Source organism: Calypte anna, chromosome 2, assembly GCF_003957555.1.
Source record: "Calypte anna isolate BGI_N300 chromosome 2, bCalAnn1_v1.p, whole genome shotgun sequence".
Taxonomy (NCBI): Eukaryota; Metazoa; Chordata; class Aves; order Apodiformes; family Trochilidae; genus Calypte; species Calypte anna.
The window spans coordinates 149,912,362-149,928,385 of record NC_044245.1 but is presented as its reverse complement, the minus strand read 5'-3'; the positions used below and the strand labels follow the sequence as shown (position 1 = coordinate 149,928,385).

The 16,024-nt window shown below is 46.7% G+C and overlaps 1 protein-coding gene across 5 annotated transcripts in view; it reads right to left on the bottom strand.

The window, feature by feature from the left end:
- The window catches only part of RHPN1 (rhophilin Rho GTPase binding protein 1), a 48,665-nt gene that overhangs the window by 24,535 nt on the left and 8,106 nt on the right, over window positions 1-16,024 (bottom strand). For 4 of the 5 annotated variants that reach the window (XM_030445081.1, XM_030445083.1, XM_030445082.1 and 1 more), the window contains exon 2: window positions 9,026-9,144. In XM_030445081.1, coding sequence (XP_030300941.1) covers window positions 9,026-9,144 — 119 coding nt within the window. The remainder of the gene's footprint in view (window positions 1-9,025; window positions 9,145-16,024) is intronic. The other variant, XM_008497473.2, reaches the window with a different exon arrangement.

Here is a 16,024-nt window from a genome sequence, read left to right as displayed (position 1 = left end):
GGAAACTCCAGGGATTGATTTCAGCTGCCTGATCCCAGCAGGAAAAGCTCTTGGGGTGATTACATCCTTCTTATCAGCTCCAAAGGAAAGGAGGGAGATAACCCAGAGCTGAGAGCATCCAGTCAGCAGCTGGAAGGGGCTCTGGGGCTTTGGATTCTCACCCCAAATCACAGCAGGATCAAGGGAAAAACAACATTTCCATGGGCTCTGCTCCTCAGTTTTGCAGACCACGTTTCCTTCCACTTGTTTGTCTTTCTTGTTTGCTTTCATTCTCTCTTTTTTCTTTTTTTTTCCTTTTTTCTTTCTTTTTTTGGGGGCTTTTTTTATTTTTTCTGTTTGTTTTGTGGGTATTTTTTTTGTTTCTTTTTTTTTTCTTTTTTCTCTTTTTTTTTCTTTTTTTTCCCCTTTCTTTTTTTTTCCCTTTCTTTTTTTTCCCTTTCCTTTTTTTTCCCTTTCCTTTTTTTTCCCTTTCCTTTTTTTTTCTTTTTTTTTTTTGACTTTTTTATTTTTTCTGTTTGTTTTGTGGGGATTTTGTGTTTCTTTTTTTTTTTCCTCTTTTTTTCTTTTTTTCTTCATTGGGTTTTGCTTGGGGTTTTCTGTTGATTTGTTTTGAGGGGGTTTTGTGGTTTTGTGGGGTTTTTTATTTTGGTTTTTTTTTTTTGGTTGGTTTTAGTCAGTTTGTTGGGGTTTTTTGTTGGCTTTTTTGTTTGTTTTTTTGTTTTTTGGGTGTGTTTGTATTTCTTTCCTGCAGCCAGCACCCTCCAGATGCCTTGCCTTGACCTAGGGCCCCAGAAGGATTTATTCTGTTTAACCTACTGCTCCTTTAGTGTCCCCTCCCCTTTCTTGGGATTTCCCAAGTTGGCTGCAATTTTTTATTATCATTTATATTACAGCAGATCCCAAAACCTTCCCCATACAGGAATCACCCTCTTTCCATATTAACCACTCCATTTCCTACAATTTCCTTCCAATATGAATTAAAAGGGAGTTGCCCTTTCTGACTCCCAGCTAACAACAATATATTTATTTTATTTTATTTTTACTTTCTTACATTTCCAGTAGCTGATTTGCAACCCAGTGACCCCAGGTTGTATGATTAATACCAGAATTTATATTTTTCCCCCCTTCTCTGCTGCAGAGAAGAGGTAACACCCTGCCAAGCCTGGGTTTGCTCTGCAGCATTTTACACACATCTGCAATTTCTTCCAGGACTCCTCACCAGGTTGAGGTTTTAAAGCCTTCTTGGCACCTCAGTTTCAACCCTAAAAGTGCCACGTGTGGCAATGGAGAGCACAGGACCCCTCAGAAAGGTAATTTTGGGTCATTTCCATGAGCAAACCTGCACTGATGAGCTCTCTCTGGGGCAGGCAGGGACCGTGCAGACTTGGTAGGGTTGGAAAAGACCTCTAAGATCACCACATCCAACTGTCCCCTATTAAATAAAATATATTTATCTATATCAGCAGGCCCATTAGAGCACGTCCTGAAGTGCCTCATCCACATGGTTTTTAGATACCTCCAGGGATGGTGACTCCACCACCTCCCTGGGCAGCCCATTCCAGTGCTTCACTACCCTCTCAGTAAAAAAATTCTTCCTGATATTTAGTTTAAACCTCCCCTGGTGCAACTTCAGGCCATTTCCTCTGCTCCTATCATTATTTATTAGAGAGAAGAGCCCAGCACCCACCTCCCTGCAACCTCCTTTGAACAAGGTCTCCTCTCATCCTCCTCCTCTCCAAACTCAACATTCCCATTTTCCTCACCCTCTCCATCCAGGACTTGTTCTCCTTGGCTTGGTTGCCCGTCTCTGAACTCACTCCACCACCTCAATGTTTTTTTTCTTGGAGTGAGGGGTCCAGACCTGAACCCAGCACTCGAGGTGCAGCCTCCCCAGTGCTGAGCACAGGGACCCCATCACTTCCCTTCTCCTGCTGGCCACACCATTCCTGGTACAAGCCAGGATGCTGGTGGCCTTCTTGGCCACCTGGGCACACTGCTGGCTCATGTTCAGCTTCCTGGCAATCCAGACTCCCAGGTCCCTTTCTGCCACTCTGTGCCCAGCCTGGAGCTCCCCATGGGGTTGTTGTGGACAAAGTGCAGGACCCGGCACTTGGCCTTGTTGAACCGCATCAGGAACAGCGTGGCCAACACATCCAGGGAAGGGATTCTGCCCCTGTACTCAGCCCTGGGGAGGCCACAGCTTGAGTCCTGTGTCCAGTTCTGGGCCCTTCAGTTTAGGAAGGAGATTGAGGTGCTGGAGCAGGTCCAAAGGAGGGCAACCAGGCTGGTGAAGGGATCCAGCAGAATTCCTGTGAGGAAGGGCTGAGGGAGCTGGGGGTGTTCAGCCTAAAGAAGAGGAGGCTCAGGGGAGACCTCATCACTCTCTACAACTCCCTGAAAGGAGGTTGGAGCCAGGGGGGGGTTGGGCTCTTTTCCCAGGCAACTCTCAGCAAGACAAGAGGGCAGGGTCTCAAGTTGTGCCAGGGGAGGTTTAGGTTGGATATTAGAAAGAATTTCTTCAGGGAGAGAGTGATCAGACATTGGAATGGGCTGCCCAGGGAAGTAGTGGATTCTCCGTCCCTGGAGATATTTAAAAAGAGACTGGATGTGGCACTCAGTGCCATGGGCTGGGAACTGCAGCAGTAGTGGATCAAGGGTTGGACTTGATGATCTCTGAGGTCCCTTCCAACCCAGCCAATTCTATGTTTCTATGAATAAGATGGCAGCACTGGATGTGGCACTCAGTGCCATGGTCTAGCAACTGCAACGGTGGTTCAAGGGTTGGACTCAATGATTTCTGAGGTCCCTTCCAACCCAGCCAATTCTATGATTCTATGATTCTATGATCCTGAGATGCTTGCTCCTTCTTCCAAAGGAGGTAAACTCCTTTTTTACCCAAATCCCAACAAAAATTCCCTCTTCAGACAAGCTGCTCACCTTCGAAAAAATTTTTTTACTGTAAGGGTGACAGAGCCCTGGAACAGGCTGCCCAGGGGGGTCGTGGAGTCTCCTTCACTGGAGACATTCAAAACCCGCTTGGACACGTTCCTGCACGATGTACTCTAGGTGGCCCTGCTCTGGCAGGGGGGGTTGGACTAGATGATCTTTCGAGGTCCCTTCTAACCCCTAGGATTCTATGATTCTATGATTCTATGATAAATATCCTCCTTCTTCCTTGGAGGTTCCAAAGGAGGTAAACTCCTTTTTTACCCACATCCCAACAAAAATTCCCTCTTCAGACAAGCTGCTCACCTTCCCAACCATCTCATCTTCTGGTCCATGGGGACAACACTTGGAAGATTTCCTTCTTGAAGAGCATCCAGGCTTCCTGGACCCTTTTATCCTTCAGGACCATCTCCCAAGCCACCCTTCCCATCCAATATCCTGAGCAGGCTGAAGTCTGGAAATCCATGGTGGAGGTTTTGCTAAATTCTCCAAGGACTGAGAATTTCACCATTTTGTGGCCATGAAGCCCAAAATGCTTCCTGGGGTAAGAAATTATTTCCCATATCCTCAAGGAACCTCCTAGCCTGGCTCCCCTCTCTGCTCCATTTCCAGGAGATATCTGGAAATAGATATCTGGGTATCTTCTAGCTGCTTGCAAAATGCTTTTTCTGCTTCTTCAGCCTGGTTGGGTGGTCTGGAAGAAAAACCTAATTAAATATCCTCCTTCTTCCTTGGAGGTTCCAAAGGAGGTAAACTCCTTTTTTACCCAAATCCCAACAAAAATTCCCTCTTCAGACAAGCTGCTCACCTTCCCAACCATCTCATCTTCTGGTCCATGGGGACAACACTTGGAAGATTTCCTTCTTGAAGAGCATCCAGGCTTCCTGGACCCTTTTATCCTTCAGGACCAACTCCCAAGCCACCCTTCCCATCCAATATCCTGAGCAGGCTGAAGTCTGGAAATCCATGGTGGAGGTTTTGCTAAATTCTTCAAGGACTGAGAATTTCACCATTTTGTGGCCATGAAGCCCAAAATGCTTCCTGGGGCAAGAAATTATTTCCCATATCCTCAAGAAACCTCTTAGCCTGGCTCCTCTCTCTGCTCCATTTCCAGGAGATATCTGGAAATAGATATCTGGGTATCTTCTAGCTGCTTGCAAAATGCTTTTTCTGCTTCTTCAGCCTGGTTGGGTGGTCTGGAAGACAAACCTAATTAAATATCCTCCTTCTTCCTTGGAGGTTCCAAAGGAGGTAAACTCCTTTTTTACCCAAATCCCAACAAAAATTCCCTCTTCAGACAAGATGCTCACCTTCCCAACCATCTCATCTTCTGGTCCATGGGGACAACACTTGGAAGATTTCCTTCTTGAAGAGCATCCAGGCTTCCTGGACCCCTTTATCCTCCAGGACCATCTCCCAAGCCACCCTTCCCATCCAATATCCTGAGCAGGCTGAAGTCTGGAAATCCATGGTGGAGGTTTTGCTAAATTCTCCAAGGACTGAGAATTTCACCATTTTGTGGCCATGAAGCCCAAAATGCTCCCTGAGGCAAGAAATTATTTCCATATCCTCAAGAAACCTCCTAGCCTGGCTCCTCTCTCTGCTCCATTTCCAGAAGATATCTGGAAATAGATATCTGGGTATCTTCTAGCTGCTTGAAAAATGCTTTTTCTGCTTCTTCAGCCTGGTTGGGTTGTCTGGAAGAAAAACCTAATTAAATATCCTCCTTCTTCCTTGGAGGTTCCAAAGGAGGTAAACTCCTTTTTTACCCAAATCCCAACAAAAATTCCCTCTTCAGACAAGCTGCTCACCTTCCCAACCATCTCATCTTCTGGTCCATGGGGACAACACTTGGAAGATTTCCTTCTTGAAGAGCATCCAGGCTTCCTGGACCCTTTTATCCTCCAGGACCATCTCCCAAGCCACCCTTCCCATCCAATATCCTGAGCAGGCTGAAGTCTGGAAATCCATGGTGGAGGTTTTGCTAAATTCTCCAAGGACTGAGAATTTCACCATTTTGTGGTCATGAAACCCAGAATGCTCCCTGGGGTAAGAAACTATTTCCCATATCCTCAAGGAACCTCCTAGCCTGGCTCCCCTCTCTGCTCCATTTCCAGAAGATATCTGGAAATAGATATCTGGGTATCTTCTAGCTGCTTGCAAAATGCTTTTTCTGCTTCTTCAGCCTGGTTGGGTGGTCTGGAAGAGACACCCAACTAAATATCCTCCTTACTCCTTGGTCAACAAGATTTTCCTCCTTATTTCATCTCTTTAGGAGCCCCCAGAGCTTCTGGGGCTCCAGCAGCCTCCTTGCTGAAGGTATCAACTCTTTGCTGAGCTAACACCAAAGATCTGATTTTTATTTTTTTTTAAGAAGCTGGTTTAGAGGTGACACCTTCATCTCCCCAATCACTTCCCTCAGCCTTGATATTTGAACAAAAAAACCCAAAAAAGGTCTCCACTGGCTCTGCCCATTTATTTATCCAGCTCTGAACAACACTGAGCAAACACCACCTGCATTTTTCTTTTTGCCATTCATGGCAAACTCTGGAAGAAAAGAGACCAATACAATGATTATTTTTATTATTTTTTTAAAGCATTGAGGGTTTTTTTTTTTGTTTTCTTTGTAAGGAAACCAACTGCAAACTCTTCTCCAGGCTGGACAACCCAGAGCTTTCTCTGTTTGCACTTAGATGCAGAGGAAGTTTTGCTGTGTAACTCAAGCCTATAATTTTCTTTTAATTTTTTTTTGAGCAATAACCTTTAGGCTGACAACATAATCCCCCTGCTCAGCCTTTCATTCAGGCACAAACTTCATTATTTCCCCCACCAGATTTCCTTGGATAAGCTCAGAGCATCCCAGAAACCCCAATTATTACTCAGCTCCAAAGAGAGGAGTGGTTGCTACCAAAGGATATTCACAAACTGCTGACCCAGCAAGAAAAGAAAACAAACAAAAAACAAACACAAAAGAGCCCCATCAGTTCATTTCCTTGCCTGAGTAATTAAAATAAGTTTTGCATCACATTTTTGCTCACTCCCCAGCACGCAGCTCTGATTCCTGCTAAAACTCTGGCCAGGCACATTTCTGCTGAGCCAGCACATTTTCCCCCATTTTGTTGGGTTTTTTGTTGTTTTTTGTGTTTTTTTTTTAATAAAGAGGAGTTGGGTGGAACATCCCACATTGTGATTTTGTGGCTTTTTTTTTTTTTTAATGAGATGAGGCATGGCACTTGGGTCGAAGCAGCAGAGGATGGGGGCTGTAACCTCATCTCCTCCTCCCCTGGGATGCTCAGCTGTCCTGGTTCACCAGCAAAATACTATTTAATCCTATAATTTGGTGGAGCAACTATTGCTCCCTTCATCCAGGTGCATTTGCCACTGGTATTAAATCATTTAGGTTCAGAAGTAGAAAAAAAAATTACTTTCTTAGGGGGAAAAAATGAACCAAAACGATTAAAAAATTAATCAACAAAATGCAAAATATGCCAAAAAATGTTATTTTTTATCCTACAGGAACAGAGATGCACACAAGAACTACAAGAAAAGATCATGCTCAGGTTAAAAAAAAGAAAATCATGAGGGTAGTAAGACCCTGGAATAGGTTGCCCATCCCTGGAAGTGTCTCAGGTCAGGCTGGATGGGGCTTGGAGCAACCTGGGCTGGTGGGAGGTGTCCCTGGGCATGCAGGGGGGTTGGAACTGGATGAGCTTTCAGGTCCATTCCAACCCAAACCATTCTATGATTCTATGGTCCCATGATTCTGATTTTATGATTCTATGATTCCATGATTCTATGATTTTGATTCCATGATTCTCTGGTATGTTTGTGCATAGGACCAGGTGTCTAGGAACCTGTGGGCACAGCAGGACAGACTGATGGGTGCCTGGAGGACCACGTGCAGGTCAGACAGTGAAATCCACTGCCCAGGCCATACCTCTGGTGAGGCCAGCACAGAGCAGGGGCAGGATGCTGCCCAGTAGGGATGCTGCCTGCAGATGTTGATGGGTTTTATGGACCATGGCTTCTTATCCTGGCTGTCCTCTCTTCCCAGGAGAAAGGGCTGAGGGAGCTGTGGGTGTTGAGGCTGGAGAAGAGGAGGCTCAGGGGAGACCTCATCACTCTCTCCAACTCCCTGAAAGGAGGTTGGAGCCGGGGGGGGTGGGCTCTTTTCCCAGGCAACTCTCAGCAAGACAAGAGGCCATGGGCTTAAGCTCTGCCATCCCTGGAGGTTTTGAAGAAGAGATTGGATGTGGCACTGAGTGCCATGGGCTGGGAACCACAGGGGGAGTGGATCAAGGGTTGGACTTGGTGATCCCAGAGCTCCTTTCCAATCCCAATGATTCTGGCATTCTGTGCTGTCCACATTAGTCCCATGCTCAGTTAGGAGCCTTCAGAAGCCCTGATGAACACTTTAGAGACAGCCACTCAGAGGTGAGTGCTCACATAAATTATCACCATAAAGAGGCAGTGTCCAAGCAGGGAATGGCCTAGAAAGCTCTCCCAGATGGATATCAAAGCCATTGCAGCAAAGGGCAGTAGGATCTCTCTCTCACCTCTGCCCCCACCCCAAATCCAAGCCAGGAAATGATTTCAGGGAAGCAGATGCCCTGTTCTTAGGTCCCTTGCAGCTGCTGTTGGTTGGAGATGGGCAGAAGGAAGGGAAATGCCCCATGGTTACACAGGGCAGAGGTAACCAAAAGAAGAGCTTGAAGCCAAAATTTTCACCTTGAGCTTCCCTGAGGCTCAGAGGAGACCTCATCACTCTCTACAACTCCCTGAAAGGAGGTTGGAGCCAGGGGGGGGTCGGGCTCTGCTCCCAGGCAACTCTCAGCAAGACAAGAGGCCATGGGCTTAAGCTCTGCCAGGGGAGGGTTAGGTTGAATATTAGGAAAAAATTCTTTCCTGCCCAGGGAGGGGGTGGATTCTCCATCCCTGGAGGTTTTTAAGAAGAGACTGAACATGGCACTGAGTGCCATGGGCTGGGAACCACGGGGAGAGTGGATCAAGGGCTGGATTTGATGATTTTTAAGGTCCCTCCCAACCCATTCCATCATTCTGCTCTGCTGGAAGCACTGGGATGGTGATTTTTGAAGCTGAAGTTGGATTTGATCCACTTGAGGAGGTATCATGAATACTCCAAGCTCAATCCCTGCTCACCCCCTGCTTTGTACCAGGCTTCAAGGACATTAAAATGATAATTTTTTCACTCAAATGCACTGAACAGAGGCATTTCTGGCAGTGTAAAAACTCAGGAAGGTCAAAAAAGTCCTGCACTAGGGTCAGGGCAATCCCAAAGCCCAGGCTGGAGAATGAAAGGATTGGGAAGAAGAAGAAATTAGGGATGTTGGGTGATGAGAAGCTGGATATGAGCTGGCAATGGGAACTCACAGCCCAAAAAACCAACCATGTCCTGGGCTACATCACCACCAGTGGGATCAGGAGGGAGAGATCCCCCATCTGAGACCCCCACCACTTGGGATCATGGAATTGGAGTCTAAAGGAGGCCACAAAGGTGATCAGAGGGCTAAACCAGCTCTGGTATGAAGACAGACAGAGAGTTGGAGTTGTTCAAGCTGGAGAAGAGGAGGCTCCAAGGGTACCTTAGAGCAGCCTCCAATACTTGAAAGGGCTCCAAGAAAGCTGGGGAGGAACTTCTTAGAGTAGAGAAAAATGGGATGAGAGGTAATGGGTTTTAAGGTGAAAGAAGAGAAATTTAGATTAAACCTCAAGAAGAAATTCTGTGCTGGGAGGGTGGGGAGAGACTGGAAGATGCTGCTTAGGGATGCCCCATCCCAGGAAGTGTTGAAGACCCAGTTGGATGGGGCTTGGAGCAAGGTGGTGGAGCAGGAGCTGTGCCTGCCCATGGCAGGGGGGTTGGATCTAGGTGGAATTTCAATTCCCTTCCACCCCAACCCTGGAATAATTCTCTAATTCCACGGATGCTGCTTAGGGCAGACTCAGCAAACCCCATCCATAGCAATGGAAGTGCCAGCATCAGTGTCCTCCTAGACCTCAAGACCCTTGTTTTCACGCCCTGCCAGATCCCAGGAACCCAGAGGGATGCAGCAGGACTCACCTGAAGAGGTTTTCTGCCCCTGCTCTCATCCTCATCTCCTTGTTGATCTGCTGGTTAATCCGTGCCCGGCGATGCTGCAATTTGCTGCGTTGGGTCTGGGCGAAGGGGTCACAGCCCTGCTGGGAGAGAGGGGAAGAATCTCACCCAAAGAAACCAAAACCATCATTTAGGGATTAAAAAAAAGGGCATTTTTCCCAGGCCTGGCATTGTGCTTGCTATCAAAGTTTACTTCTGTACCACCACAGCTTTGCTTTTATTCACGAGCGCAATCAGGGAGAAATCCAAGGATTAAGCATCTCCTTTCCAGGGTTTCACCATCCAGACACAGAAGAAGACCCAGGGGGTTGCAGATGAGCTCAAATATAACCCTTGAGCTCTGGAACAGATGTGACCCTTCAACTTTTAAGTTCTCCCATCTCCTTGCTGGCTCTAAGGGATCAAGTGCAGGCAGCAAGTCAAGAGTTCATGGGGGTGGAGGAATGAGTTGCACAAAGCAGTAAAATTAATTCCATCCTTCCTTGGCTACAGCTTGGACTTTCTGCAGACAGGAAAACACGTTTCATCTCTGACTTCAGGAAATAACAGCCAGCAATATCCCTCTGGCTTGCAGGAAGTTCTTATGGGATGCCTCAGGCATCCACTCGATGCCATGGAGGGTCTTGAATCCAGGGTCACAAAAGCTCTGCCCAAGCAGAGATGATTTCCATTGTGCAAAGAAGTTCAGATGGACAAAGTGAGCCTCTAAAAGACCCCTGGCTAGCTAAAAACACCCCAAAAAACCCCAAAAAAGCAAAAACTAAGATAGATTGGAAGGGCACCAGGCTGGGAAGTTTAAGAAGAGGGAGGCCTCTGAGCCTGCTTTTCATACACCAGGAGAGATCATGGGCAGATCCCTCCAAAAACATCTTAAGACCACTGTAGCACTAGAAAAAAACCACTACTCAAAGCAACTATTTGACCTTCATGCTTCTCTTAGAAATCCTCTGTTGTATCCATCAGTCTTATCCTGATCCCCACTGCTTTTTCCCTTCACCACTGTTCCTGGACCCTTTGCCTCTCTACACCAAGAAGGGGTTTTACCACCCAAGAGTCTCCACCAGTGCCAGCCCTGCCCAAAACACATTCTCAGATCATTTCTTCCAGGCAGAGATCTCTCTGTAGCCTTTACCAGGTCTCACCTCATCTTCCAGGATGGGTCATTAGAGTCTCCAACCCAACAAACCAGAGAAATGTTTGGTTACCTCTCCCCAAAAATGCTGTAGATCCCAATGTTACTCTGGGAAAGCTTCTAACAAATTATTTTATTTTTTTCTGAGGAGGTGGGAAGGGAAAAAAAAAATCCATGCCCTGAAAATGTAGGAGATCAGCTTTGATTTGTAAGCAGGGAATGGAAAAATTTGATTTTTCAGGGCGTGCAGCTTTCTGGAAAATGATTTATTGTATTTGAAGTCCAGTAAGAGGTTCCCCCCATCAAATGCTGAGATTAACATCAGTATTTTCATTTAAGGGAAAGAGCAGAGCTCCTATTTGATAGACTGGAGACTGAGGAATCAGAGTCATTCCAGCTGGACCATAAATCTGCAGGAATTTAGAGTACCCCAAGAAGCAGTTGAAATGGCAGAAGGAAAAGGCTGATTCCAATGGGATGAGGTTCAACACGGCCAAGTGCCGGGTCCTGCACTTTAGCCACAACAACCCCATGGGGAGCTCTAGGCTGGGCACAGAGTGGCAGAAAGGGACCTGGGAGTCTGGATTGCCAGGAAGCTGAACAGGAGCCAGCAGTGTGCCCAGGTGGCCAAGAAGGCCAATGGCATCCTGGCCTGGATCAGGAACAGCGTGGCCAGCAGGTCCAGGGAAGGGATTCTGCCCCTGTCCTCAGCCCTGGGGAGGCCACAGCTTGAGTCCTGTGTCCAGTTCTGGGCCCCTCAGTTCAGAAAGGATATCGAGGTCCTGGAGCAGGTCCAAAGGAGGCAACCAGGCTGGTGAAGGGACTTGAGCACAGACCCTATGAGGAGAGGCTGAGGGAGCTGGGGGTGTTCAGCCTGGAGAAGAGGAGGCTCAGGGGAGACCTCATCACTCTCTACAACTCCCTGAAAGGAGGTTGGAGCCAGGGGGGGGGTTGGGCTCTTTTGCCAGACGACTTTCAACAAGACAAGAGGGCAGGGTCTCAAGTTGTGCCAGGGGAGGTTTAGGTTGGATATTAGAAAGAATTCCTTTACTGAGATAGTGATCAAGCATTGGAAGTGCCCACTGAAGTAGTGGATTCTCCGTCCCTGGAGATATTTCAAAAGAGACTGGATGTGGCACTCAGTGCCATGGTCTAGCAACCGCAACGGTGATTTAAGGGTTGGACTTGATGATCTCTGAGGTTCCTTCCAACCCAGCCAATTCTGTGATTCTATGATTCTAAGAACTTCAGAGAGATGACAGAAGAGGCCCAAGTGGAAGGGCTGTCCAAAACCACAGAAAAGGTCCATGAACACCCCCTTTTCTGGAGGCAAGGGAAGAAGAAATGAAGTAAAAAAAAGCACTGAGATGCAAAGTGATAGGACAAGACTCCAGGATGGCTTTACAAGATATTAAAAAAAAAAACAAAAAAACCCAAAAAACCCACAAAAACCAGTGTCAAAACCTCTCCACTGCAAAAACACTTCAGGGGTTGAGTTAATTGACTTGGAACTTCCCCACTTCTCCCTTTCTTGGGCAAAATTCAAGTGCTAATTGCTGATCACCTGAGTTAATCATTTTTTTGTTAATCATAAAGGAGTTGCCCTCTAAGAAGGGTTTGCAAGCTCTCATGTAGCTGAGGACCAAAGATGGTTCAGCAACATCCAGGACATCATTTGGATATTCTTGGACTTGGAGAAGAAGGAGCTGAGCTCTTCTCTCTCAGATCTCATGGCCAGGATGTGTGGGAAGAGCTCAAAGCTGCAAAAAGGGAAGGTTTAGAGTGGACATTGGGATGTATTTCTTTGCCAAGAAGCTGATCAAACACTGGAACAGGTTTCTTAGAGAGGCTGTTGATGCCCCAAGCCTTCCAGTGATGAAGAAGCATTTGGAAAATGGCCTGAACAAGATGCTTGAATTTGGGGTGAGCCCTGACTTGGTCATCCAGTTGGACCAGATGATCACTGAAGATCCAACAGAACCTCTTTATTCTCTTCTCCCTCCAAGAGACTCATGGAATGTCCACCATCTGTAGAGCTTCAAGGTTCCTCCCTCCCTATCCATCTGAACACAACGTGGGGTGGTTTTTTTTTTTTCCATCTGATTTAATGAGATCCTTATCAATTCCCATCCTCCTCAGCCAAGAGAAAAAAAAAAAAAAAAAAGTACTGGAAAGTCAGGTATTGGAGCACCTGATGTAACACCAGAGCCTCGTGAAGATGTTGAGTCAGGATCAAGAGACATAATGCCCTTAAGGACTTTATGTGATCTCCTCATGCTCTGCTTTCCTCCTTGCCCTTTTTTTGAGGTTGGGTAATTGCAGTAACCCATGGGATTGAAGCTTTGGGAGGACCTGCTCTTGGTCCCAAAGCATCATCCCTGGCTGGCATGGACAAAAAGAAACAGCCAACCCCACTCAGCAGTTCTCCAATAGAAGCTGCAGATGTTGCATTCAGTTTTGGTCCCTGCTCTTAAAAAAAAAAAAGTGCAGAAAGGCTGGAGAAGGTCAAGAAGGGTCATGAGGATAATCAGAGGACTGGAGCATCTTCCATATGAGGAGAGATTGAGAAAATTGGGTTTGTTCAGCCTGGAGAAGAAATGCTTAGGGGAGACCTTATTAAGATGTTCCAGAACTTAAAGGGGGGCTAAAAAGAAGATGGAGACTCCCAATTTACAAGAAATCCCATGGACAAGACAAGGGGCAATGGGCACAAGTTGCTCCTGGGGAGATTCTGATTGGGCACAAGAGGAAAATTTTTCCCTCTGAGGACAGTCAGACATTGGAATGGCTGGAAGTGGTGGATTCCCCCACTTCAAAGAGTTTTAAATCTCAGCTCAATGGGGTGCTGAGACATCTCCCATCACCAATAATATCAGCTGATTCTTGAGGTCCCTTCCAACCCGACACTCCATGACATGGATGATTCCACAAATACTGGAGCAAGAAGGAAATTCAGCTCCAAAATAAAACCTGTTCAAGGCCAGGTTAGATGGAGCTTGGAGAAACCTGGTTTAGTGGAAGATTCCCTTTTCCATGGCAGAGGGGTTGGAACTGCATCATCTCCAAGGTCCCTTCCAACCAAAACCATTCTGTGATACATCAGAGAGCAAGAAATCCCACCTTGAAATCCAAAGCAAGGCAGGGGAGATAAAAGAAAAATCAAGAGAACATGACCATCAAACCAACATTTTGCTTTTCCTCTTCAAATGGAGAGTTGGAGAGACTTCTTCTTCAGACTGGAGAGTTGGGATGATTCCAACGGGATGAGGTTTAACAAGGCCAAGTGCCGGGTCCTGCACTTTGGCCACAACAACCCCATGGGGAGCTCCAGGCTGGGCACAGAGTGGCAGAAAGGGACCTGGGAGTCTGGATTGCCAGGAAGCTGAACATGAGCCAGCAGTGTGCCCAGGTGGCCAAGAAGGCCAATGGCATCCTGGCCTGGATCAGGAACAGCGTGGCCAGCAGGTCCAGGGAAGGGATTCTGCCCCTGTGCTCAGCTCTGGTGAGGCCACAGCTTGAGTCCTGTGTCCAGTTCTGGGCCCCTCAGTTCAGGAAGGAGATTGAGGTGCTGGAGCAGGTCCAAAGGAGGCAACCAGGCTGGAGAAGGGACTGGAGCACAGATCCTATGAGGAGAGGCTGAGGGAGCTGGGGGTGTTCAGCCTAAAGAAGAGGAGGCTCAGGGGAGACCTCATCGTTCTCTACAACTCCCAGAAAGGAGGTTGGAGCCAGGGGGGGGTTGGGCTCTTTTGCCAGACGACTTTCAACAAGACAAGAGGGCAGGGTCTCAAGTTGTGCCAGGGGAGGTTTAGGTTGGATATTAGAAAGAATTTCTTTAGGGAGAGGGTGATCAGACATTGGAATGGGCTGCCCAGGGAAGTAGTGGATTCTCCGTGTCTGGAGATATTTAAAAAGAGACTGGATGTGGCACTCAGTGCCATGGTCTAGCAACCGCAACGGTGGTTCAAGGGTTGGACGTGATGATCTCTGAGGTCCCTTCCAACCCAGCCAGTTCTATGATTCTATGAAATCACACCCAAAAGCTCAAAACTGCAGCACTTCTACAGCAGCAACAGAATTAAACCTGATTTATATAAAGGGAGCATAGGGAAAAAAACCCCAAACAACCAACCACCAAACCCTACACCCACTGTTTGGTTATAAAAGGGATTTTCCTTGCTTAATTCTACTTTGTACAAGCTCTTGTGATCAACTTACTTTTAAGGTCAAAAGAAAGATGTGTTGCTTCAAGTAGCCTGTTGGGCTTTGAGGTCCACCCAAGGACATTGATGAAAATCAAGTTTGGTGCTTCAGAAGTGGCCAGGTTGGACATAAGTTGGAGGTTTTTTTGTTTTGTTTTGTTTTGTTTTTTCTGGGGGGGGGATATTTTTAGGATTTCTAGTTTAAAGCTTGCACTGAGTATGTTAAGGAAGCTGTGAAAATGAATTAAGTTGTGTCCAGCTCTGAAGCTGATTGGCTCTGACAAAGTGGGCTTAGAGCCAGTGTTATTGTAGCCAGGCTCAATTTTATGGTCAGAAAACATCTGCCAAATACCATCACATCCCAACCTCACCATAAAAAGCTGACAGAAAGGTCCCAATGAGTTTGGGAAGAGGCCAGAAGATCTCATCCAGAGGAGGCCAAAAAAACCCACATCCCCCTTTGAGGGATGTCCAGAAGATCTCATCCAGAGGAGGCCAGAAAAACCTACATCCCCCTTTAAGGGATGTCAAGGTTTCTTCCAACTCAAACCCTATCTTTGAAGGGATTCTATGAAAAAAAAAAAAAAGATCTCATCCAGAGGAGGCCAAAAACCCCAAATCCCCCTTTGAGAGGTGTCAAGGTTTCTACCAACTCAACCCTATCTTTGAAGGGATTCCATGAAAAAAAAAAAAAAAGGAAGAAGCCAGAAGATCTCACCCAGAGGAGGCCAAAAAACCCCACATCCCCCTCTGAGAGATGTCCAGAAGATCTCATCCAGAGGAGGCCAAAAACCCCACATCCCCCTTTGAGGGATGTCAAGGTTTCTACCAACTCAAACCCTATCTTTGAAGGGATTCCATGAAAAAAAAAAAAGGGAAGAAGCCAGAAGATCTCACCCAGAGGAGGCCAAAAACCTCACATCCCCCTTTGAGAGGTGTCAAGGTTTCTACCAACTCAACCCTATCTTTGAAGGGATTCCATGAAAAAAAAAAAAAAAGGGAAGAGGCCAGAAGATCTCATCCAGAGGAGGCCAAAAACCCCACATCCCCCTTTGAGGGATGTCCAGAAGATCTCATCCAGAAGAGGCCAAAAACCCCACATCCCCCTTTGAGGGATGTCAAGGTTTCTACCAACTCAAACCCTATCTTTGAAGGGATTCCATGAAAACAAAAAAGGGAAGAAGCAGAAGATCTCACCCAGAGGAGGCCAAAAAAACCCACATCCCCCTCTGAGAGATGTCCAGAAGATCTCATCCAGAGGAGGCCAAAAACCCCACATCCCCCTTTGAGGGATGTCAAGGTTTCTACCAACTCAAACCCTATCTTTGAAGGGATTCCATGAAAAAAGAAAAAAAAAGGGAAGAGGCCAGAAGACCTCACCCAGAGGCCAAAAACCCCACATCCCCCTTTGAGATATGTCAAGGTTTCTACCAACTCAAACCCTATCTTTGAAGGGATTCCATGAAAACAAAAAAAGGGAAGAAGCCAGAAGATCTCACCCAGAGGAGGCCAAAAAAACCCACATCCTCCTCTGAGAGATGTCCAGAAGATCTCATCCAGAGGAGGCCAAAAACCCCACATTCCCCTTTGAAGGATGTCCAGAAGATCTCATCCAGAAGAGGCCAAAAACCC